General features: G+C 34.5%; 1 protein-coding gene across 1 annotated transcript; it reads left to right on the top strand.

The window, feature by feature from the left end:
- The first annotated feature begins 419 nt into the window (after nt 1-419).
- Nucleotides 420-8341, top strand: LOC104238567 (aspartate--tRNA ligase 2, cytoplasmic-like). Its single transcript, XM_009792966.2, has 10 exons — nt 420-1013; nt 2051-2161; nt 2352-2465; nt 3054-3344; nt 3412-3522; nt 3710-3772; nt 6156-6235; nt 6358-6473; nt 7660-7774; nt 8017-8341. The coding sequence occupies exons 1-10, from the start codon at nt 516-518 to the stop codon at nt 8141-8143; spliced, it is 1626 nt and encodes a 541-aa protein (XP_009791268.1). The 5' UTR covers nt 420-515; the 3' UTR covers nt 8144-8341.
- Nucleotides 8342-9551: the final 1210 nt, after the last annotated feature.

Genomic DNA, 9551 nt, shown 5'->3' with positions numbered 1-9551 from the left:
TCAATGAAATGTGACAAAAAGGAATAGTTAATTAAGAGAATTTGAGTTAAAATTAGAAAGTAAAATTGTGAGAACCATGAAAAAAACTATACATAAAGGAAGAAAAATAAAATTGATGAGAAGGTAAATATATTATTTAATTTAGTGAAAAAAATTTATCCAATTAACTCACTCGATCTTACATATACCAAATATTAAAAATTATTAAAATTTAAAATCTTTTATTAATAATTATATAAATATAAATTATGAAGTATATATTAAGTAATAATATATAATAATATTTCGTATTTTGGGGCCTTAAATATTTGGGGCCTAAGGCAATGTGTTCACTTCCTTACCCTAGAATCGCCCTTGAGTCGATGGCTAAAGAATCCGAAGTGTAACCATACAAATAATAAGCAGCATCCACTTCTTATTATATATAACAACTTTCTTTTGCTGTCTATTCATAGCAAAAAAATCAAAAAACCTGCAGCTTTGTGCGAAAACCTAACAGAAACTCTCAATCAACGATGGCCTCGGATTCAGAAGAAGGCAGCAATCAAGGTAAAAAACTTTCCAAAAAAGAAGCCGCAAAGCTCGAACGCCAGCGCAAACGTCAAGAGGCTGCTGCAGCTGCTGCCACCACTGCCTTATCCGCTGTCTCCGTTGATGAAGGACCGGACCCGCTTGCCAGCAACTACGGCGACGTTCTGCTCAACGACCTGCAATCCAAGGTGTTGTCGGGTCGCCAATGGACCAAAGTCGAGTTACTTGCTCCGGTAATGAGGGACCAGGTGGTCCTGATTCGGGGTAGGGTTCAGACGATCCGTCCCGTTGGGAAGAAGATAGCTTTCGTTGTCGTGAGGGAACGAGGTTTCACAGTGCAGTGCGTGTTGACGGTAAAGCCAGAGTTGGTGAGTGCGCAGATGGTGAAATTCGCAACTAGTCTGAGCAAAGAGTCCATTGTTGATGTTGAAGGTGTTGTTACTGTCCCCGAGAAGCCAATTACGGGTGCTACTCAACAACAGGTATGTACAGTACATGTGTATATGTTGCATTATTGTTTGTTCTTTTTGTTTACGGATTGTAAATTTGACCCCTTTTTGAACTGAATCGATATAGATTTAATTCATGTTTTTTTACCATAGTAAGTTAAAGTTGAGCACTTAGGGGTGTTTGGTACCGCGAAAATATTTTCCTTCATATTATTGTGCAGCAGTGTTTTGCTACTTGCTCCATAGACTATTTTCCACCATTAGGGAAAATGACTTGTGTCACTTGCGGACGTCGTTTCCCTTTACAAATGGCTCAATTCTTAACTGCATAAAATTTGATTCATTCAACATCTCGGCTATGTTCTCAACTCGTAATACAACTACAACTTCAGCTCAGTTGCAAACAAGTAGGGATGGGCTATATGAATACTTATCGTCCATGTTTCTCCATTTAAATTCATTTCAGACAAATAGTTTACAAAATAAAAATAAAAATAAAATGTACTAGAAGCTCTCTATATTTCCGTCGAGCATATAAATCTCTAACAACACTAAAGGGCTCCAGATATGTCATGTTTTCACAACTACACATAATTATTGTTGTGAGCTTTTAATACTTATAAATATCATCAAAACTATCTCTATAGAGTACATTTTCTACTCCTTGTAGGATTACCATATATTACATTTCTTTAATACCTAACCGAACAATAGAAAATCTTCCAGAAAAAGGCTTCACAAGGTAAAATATTTTCCACGAAAACCATTTCCCATGGGGAAAAAAGTACCTCTATAACAAATGGACTAGTGTAACTTTCGGAAGGTTAGACAACTATTTTGGGATAAGAGGGAGTCATATGCTTAATTTGATTTTTGAATTTGAATAGTGTCCAATTTAAGTAGGTAAATCATAGTTCTATCTTTTTATGTTCTTAGCTTACAATTTCTGGTATATTGTCTAAACAATAGAAAATTCTTATTGTTGTGATGCACGAAGTCTTTTAATTTTTATATATGTTCATTGTTGTTTTATGGTTCTCAACTTATTATAACTTCTGTGGTTGTTCTAGGTGGAAGTTCAGATAAGCAAACTTTATTGTGTCAACAAGGCTGTGCCAACACTGCCAATTAATATCGAGGATGCTGCTAGAAGCGAGGTGGAGATAGAACAAGCTTTAGAGGTATTATGTTCTTTTTCTCCTGTAATGTGTCATGTTTGGTTAATGAACTTTCACCATTCATGTCTTTTAGAAAGATCTTGTTCGGAAAAGGTCATTAGTATATTTTAGCATGCAACAAATTCTAAAAATGGAAGACGGTCTCTGTGGGTAGTGGAATTATTTTCTGCTAACTTCTCTATATGAAATGCAGAAAGGAGAGCAGCTTGTTCGTGTAAATCAGGATACTCGTTTGAACTACAGAATTCTAGATATGCGCACACCTGCAAATCAAGGGATCTTCCGCATCCAATGTCAAGTTGAAAATGTTCGTTACGGAATCCTTTTGTGTTTATTTCCTTAGAAAAAGAGGAAAATGTTATCCTGTATTGACATCCACACATATTCAACAAAAAAAAAGGGACACTCACACGCATCCTATTCTGTTTATATGACTAATTTGCTTTGTGCTTGCTTGTGTCACGTCCTTTTTACATATTCTCATGTTTTGCTTCTTTTTAAAGGTCTTATGATAATTTGAGATTGAAAACTAGTAACCTAATTTTTTCTTTGAGTTGGATCTACAAAAAAATATGTAGGTTTTTTACGAACCTGTCTCCATTCTATTCAAAAATATTTTCTCTGTAATTTCTGGAGACAATGTGCTCCAGTTCGAATTTCCTTTGTCTGTACATTTTGATCATCTTTTTAATATTCTTTGGATATAAGCAAGTCAGAACCTCTATAATTGCAGTTAGAAACTGTTGTAAGACTTGATTTCAGCTCCTTTCTGGAGTGAATAGAGAAACACTTGATAAATAAAGCAAAGTAGTTCAGTAGATTATTTTGTACATTTATGTTGAGTCCATCACCAAACATAGCATGAAGAGCTAATCTCTCTCCTGCGGAAGTGCAGATATTTAGGCAGTTTTTGCTGTCTGAAGGTTTTGTTGGAATCCATACCCCAAAATTGATTGGAGGGTCTAGTGAAGGTGGTTCAGCTGTATTCAGACTGGATTACAAAGGGCAACCTGCATGTCTGGCACAGTCACCTCAGCTTCACAAACAAATGGCAATATGTGGTGATTTTGGCCGTGTGTTTGAAATTGGTCCCGTTTTTAGAGCAGAAGATTCTTTCACACACAGACATCTGTGTGAGTTTACAGGTCTTGATGTCGAAATGGAGATTAAAGAGCACTATTCAGAGGTATGATGTTCTGGATTTATATGTTCTAAAGTTGCTAGTAGCTTGACCTTAGTGTTTACTTGTGCAGGTCATGGATATTGTTGACCGCTTATTTGTGACAATTTTTGATAGTTTGAATGACAAATGCAAAAAGGAACTGGAAGCCATTGGAAGGCAATATCCTTTTGAACCTTTGAGGGTAATTGAGATGGATTTGAATGATTATTATGCTGCTTATGGTTAGTTAAGCTTCCACAAATAGGAGTGTCCAATGGAATTCCCTTGTTTATTTGTGGCGAAAGGGACTTTCTTCCGTTAGCTTTTAGTTATCTTATTTCACTATCACTTTCTTCAGAGGGACTAACTACTTATTATTGAAAGTGCAGTATTTTCGGGGAGATAAAAAGACCTTACGGCTTACATTTGAAGAGGGAGTTCAAATGTTGAAGGTAAATGTTTGTTGCAGAAATTGGTTGTCTGGCAATGCGAAGGATATTTACTTTTGACCAGTGATGTAATGTTTAAGACAACAGTCAAGCATGCTATTATTATTGTTTTGGTGCTAAAGGTCCTCTAGATGAAGAGTTTGTGCACCAGAGGTGCAGTAGCAAAATAAAGTAGGAAATTGCATAGAATCCTCAGAATAAAGCTATGGACAATGGACTATCACTAAGAAAGAGTTAGAAAGTTTAAAGTAAATACTTGGATACACCTGCATGCACTTAGTTCCCATGTCAATTGCATGTCATATTGTCACAATGGGGAAAACATAGTTCCAGAGAATCTAGGAAACTTCAAAGTGGAGAGAAGGAGATGATATTCTGTCTATTTCCTTTTTTTTTTCCTGCAACTCATTGACATCTGCGGATGTAGGAAAAGTTTTCTTCAAGAGGAGAATGTATCTGTTTGGTTTTGCCTTGAAAATTTCTGTCCTTTTCAGCCTCGTCTGTTGAACATTCGTTTGCTTTAAATTTCATAAGCTCCATATTTGCTGGTTAGCTACTATAATGAATTGCAAGTAGTTGTGGGTGGATCGCTTGTCCATGTCTGCTTCCTATCTCCATAACCACCTAAGTTGTTCTGACTCTTCACTTTCGGTGCAACCATGTCGACACAACATGGGTGTGCGTGGGGGTGTGAGATTCGTACCGGATCTGGTCAACTGATTTTGGGTATTTTGACCAAAATTAATGAAGAAACTCGGGATAGATACAATGATTTCTAAAATCAAAATAAAAGCTAGGGTGAAATTGAAAAAAATTGGAATACCTTGTATATGAAATTTTTTATGTCAGTCCTTTTCCCTTTTATCTCCTCGGATCTCCTCTTGATCATTATTTCTCCTCCTTGGAATATACATTGTAATTTTTCACATGATGTCTAATAATTTAGACATTTTTTATAACTATTTAGATATTTGATATTTGAATTATTTTTAGCCGAATCCGTGCACCCGTATCTATACATGGATCCATACCCCTGTATTTTAAAATTTGGATCATGACGGATCGGACCTCTAGATACGCACTCGTATCGGGCACCTGTTTCAAGTCCGAGTAACTTAAATAACCACCAAGAGGAAGGTGCTTGTGCTCTCTTAGATCCCTATCCTCCCATTCCTAGTTCCCTATATTATAGAGGCATAGGTCCATTTTCTAGTCGATAAGGATTTTGAATGGACCATCCTCTTCCTCCTAGCAGGAAACTACAGCTGCATTTGGAAAATATTATGACCGCTAATTTGTGCAGTATGAACTGATAACTTGTATGTAGGGATGCTGTTGAGTAAACATACATGTTACTTTAAATTTGATTGACATGCATTGTCTCTTCAATGTAACTATCCTTCTTTTAAGGGTGTAATAAATATGTAGATGACAGTTAATTCACCATAAGTTTGGGGTTCTGGTAAAAGAAGTAACATCCCCCAATTTAGTGTAACAAATGTGTGAGGGCAGTTAATCCACAGAATTTAGGGTTCTGGCTGAAGAAATAAAAGTTGGTACATCTTCAACTAAGAAATTCTTGCTCTTCGCAAGGTGTATTTGGATATCTTAGATTGCTATCCTTCAATTTTGATATTGATTTTCTGTTGCATCGGCAGAAAATAATAGCAATTTGGAGATCTTAGATTGCTATCCTTCAATTTTGATATTGATTTTCTGTTGCATCGGCCGAAAATAATAGTATCTCTGGCAATCGATAATGTGAAGAAATCATTGGAGTATTCAAGATTTATTGGCCTGAAACAATAAGAAACCCCAATTGCTAATCTCTAAGAAAATTAAGAAAGAACGATAAGGAACCCCGATATACTGATCTGGGCGTGCAAATACTCGGGCATTCTTCTAGTAAAAGTGGAAGAATTGCAGCTTTTCCTTCCCTCAACCCTTTTTGTGAAGGAAGATGCCTTCAGTCAATTGAATGCTATTGTGGCTGTCACAAAAATGTTTTGACAGTATTGTAGTCACGCCATACAGCCTGTATGTGGGTCAGTATAACATCACTTGGTGCTTCTTTTAATGGGTTAGGATTTCATTATTCGCTGTGTTTCTGTGTTCATCAGTAAGAAGTTGAATGATTAGTCATATGAAAAGAGAAAGTTCAATCACCTAGCAAGCGTTAGGAGCTTGTGCATACTGCATAGAGAAATCCTATCACATAAGTGAAAATTGAACTTTTGTATTCTTTGCTTTCCTTTCTTTTGGATATTTGGTTGAACTGGAACTGAAGAAGCTTCACGAGATCTCATGTCTGCTTATGCCTCAGGCATGCAATCAAGAGTATTTATTAGTCATTACTTAACCTTTTAATGATGTTCTGCTATTACAGGAAGCTGGTATTGAAGTCGATCCGTTTGGGGACCTAAATACAGAATCAGAAAGAAAGCTGGGCCAGCTTGTTGCAAAGAAGTATTTATCATTTCCATCTCCCAAAACCTAAACCTCCTTCTTCACCTTTTTCTGTTCTTAATTCTCTGCATGATATTCGTGTTGGTATTGGTCTAATTTTCTGTTTTTCCTTGTTGCTCTAGGTATGGAACTGAATTTTATATACTTCACAAATATCCCTTGGCAGTTCGTCCATTCTATACTATGCCATGTTATGATAATCCAGCTTACAGTAATTCTTTTGATGTCTTCATTAGAGGTATGTTAACTTTTTATTTCAGTATTTTGCCAAGATGAATTCTTTTTTCCTTCCAAAAATAATCTAGTTTGGTATGGTGTGTTTTATTTTCTTCTTTCCTAAAAATGGAAACAGATTTCACATTTCCAGTTTTTCTCTAGTTCTTTATGTTGACAGGATGAGCTTCTTTATTCCATTTCTATTTTGGTTATAGTTTACATTTTGTTTTTCTTTGTTGAGGACATAATTGAGTAAATAAAAGTGTGCTTTGACTAACAACTGAAGCTTTTATATGAGATGGTCACACAATTTCTACATGGTATCAGAGCATGATCAACCGTACTTTTTATTTATTAATTGACATTGATATTTTTCCTCGAGGGAAAATGATTTTCACACATCGTCTGACATCTCCACACACGGTTTGTGGGGCTTCCTTTTCGTGATTCTGTTAGCTTCTTATCTGCAAATGCCTCAATTTATGCTAGCTGTCTAGTTCTATGTTTTGTGAATTCACTAGGTGTTTGGATGTACGTATTATTTGCAAATAATGAAATATTATTTGCAACTTAGTGTTTGTTTTACAATTCTGTACATTATTTATTACAACTTCAACTTGAATAGAGAATATTGAAGTTGAAAAACTTATACTCCCTCCGGTCCAAAATAAGTGATTTTTTGGTTGTTTTCACACATATTAAGAAATTCATCTTTTAACATTAATTAGCAATGAAATTGACCATATTAACCTTTACTATCTCTTCACATAAACACTCCTAACACATACTCCAACATTAATTACTCCAAGGGCAATGTAGGAAAAAAATAATTAATTCATTCTTGAAATCTGAAGAAATCACTTATTTTGGACCACAAGAAAAAAGCCAAACAATCACTTATTTTGGACCGGAGGGAGTATGAGGAGTATTTCAAGTGAGATAATGGTTCATTCACAAAATTTTGGCTTCTTTTCCTAGTGAAGTTTTATGTCCAAGTACAATTTCAACTTCCAAATATTCTGTTTCAATTTCAACTTTAAATACTCGTTTTATCTACTTCAACCAAATATTGTCCAAATGAGCCTCAGTTAGAAAATTAAAGAAAATGACTGCAATTTCTGATGTGGAGATGGGTTTCCTGCTAAAACACAAGCTACTTGCAGTGTGCTTTGAGAGTTTGATGACATTTTTCCATTGTCTTTTATCAGGAGAAGAAATTATCTCCGGAGCTCAGCGTGTCCATGTACCTGAGTTCTTGGCAAAACGTGCTGAAGAATGTGGAATTGATGTGAAGACAATATCAACATATATTGATTCTTTCCGGTACTTTTCTTGGCTTATCAATTTTCCCCATAATATTAGATTTCTTTCATAACTGGTTTAGTCAACTCACGTTAAATCTTATTTTGCTAAACTTCTTGGAATTGTTGTCATCTGGTAAATTCAAGCTGTAACTAACTGCTCTATTTGTTCTCTAAATTTTGACATCCGCCCTAATTACACTTGATAAGCTCATTCTCAGTTAACTGAAATTTAGTGACTATTTTTTTTTCCGCATGTTAAAGATATGGTGCTCCTCCTCACGGTGGATTTGGAGTCGGACTGGAGCGTGTGGTGATGCTTTTCTGCGCGCTCAACAATATTCGCAAGACATCACTTTTCCCTCGTGACCCACAAAGGATTGCCCCCTGATTCCTATATTCGTCGCTAGACATGCTTTAAGTTTACCTTAATGTATGAGGCATGAACATTGTAGTTCGATGAGAATTGACAAATGTCATGATTGTTCATGAACCCCTAACCTGGTTTTGTGGCTACGGGAAAATAATGAATCAACTTATATCCACTGTACTACTTGAAGTACTTGATTTTGATCTTGCTTACTTTTGATTTTGCGTATCAGTTAATACGTTTTGAATAATTTGTTTTAACTTGGTTATCACCTTGCTTTCTGGGATGACGCAAGATTCTGTCTTGTTGATGCACAGACAACTATAATTGTGGGGGAGGGAGAAAGGGAAAGAGTAAAACAATTGATTTACCCAGCAATGTTTATTTTTTAAGGCATTTGGTATCAAAAGCTCCCATATTTAGTGGGCGTTTGGACATAAGATTGTAAAATTTCAAAGAAGGGTGAAATTTGAAATTTAGAGTTGTGTTTGGACATGAATATATCTTGGGTTGTTTTTGAAGGTTTGTGAGTGATTTGAGTGAATTTTGAAAAATAGGTTTTATGGAATTTTTCAAATTTTTGAAAATTTACAAAATGCATCTTCAAGTTAAAATTGAATTTGTTTTATAAACAAACGTTGATTTCGGAAAAAAAGTGAAATTTTTTGAAAAAAAAGAAAAAAATTTCTTATGTCCAAACGGGCTCTTAATTAATTCAAATTAGCACGGTATACTGAAGTTTATGTACTTTTTAAAATGATTTTTTTGGTAAATTAGATTTATACCAAATTTTATAACAAGTTATCTATTTATATTATAAATGATTTTTTTGGTAATACACCAAATTAAAAGTGAGCAGGTTTACGGCTCAAAAAGAACAAAATTAGCTGGACTAATCCGAGCATACTCTATATAACCTCACCTAACAAATTTCTGAGTACTATTAACCAACTAGGTTAGAATTTCATTTCTCTATGTAGTCGATAAAGAATGTTATAAATAGAATAATGCAATATTTTTTAAATTATAAATTATTCTATTAATGATAATCAAAACTCTTTTATTATATAGACGATAAAGAATAAGAGAGAAATGGAACATATACACACGCACACATATACATAATATATAGTTAATGCACGTAATATTAAAATAATTATAAAAAATAGCATTAGATTTAAAAATATTTATAAAAAGATCTTCTACTTATAACGCTATTAACTTAAATAAAAATTAATAATAAAATATCAAATCATTTAAACTATAGGTAAATACTTGGTTAAAAAGTATTATATATAATATAAAAAGGTGTGAAAGGCAAAATAGATATTGCAAAAAATAAGAAAGGAGAATGACTATTGTTTAAAGTATGAGTGTTCAAACTGAACCGGAAAATCGCACCAAACTGAAAAATCAAACCAAATCGATT

Source organism: Nicotiana sylvestris, chromosome 5, assembly GCF_000393655.2.
Source record: "Nicotiana sylvestris chromosome 5, ASM39365v2, whole genome shotgun sequence".
Taxonomy (NCBI): domain Eukaryota; kingdom Viridiplantae; phylum Streptophyta; class Magnoliopsida; order Solanales; family Solanaceae; genus Nicotiana; species Nicotiana sylvestris.
The sequence above is the reverse complement of the archived record's forward strand: the minus strand, read 5'-3'. Positions and strand labels throughout refer to the sequence as shown.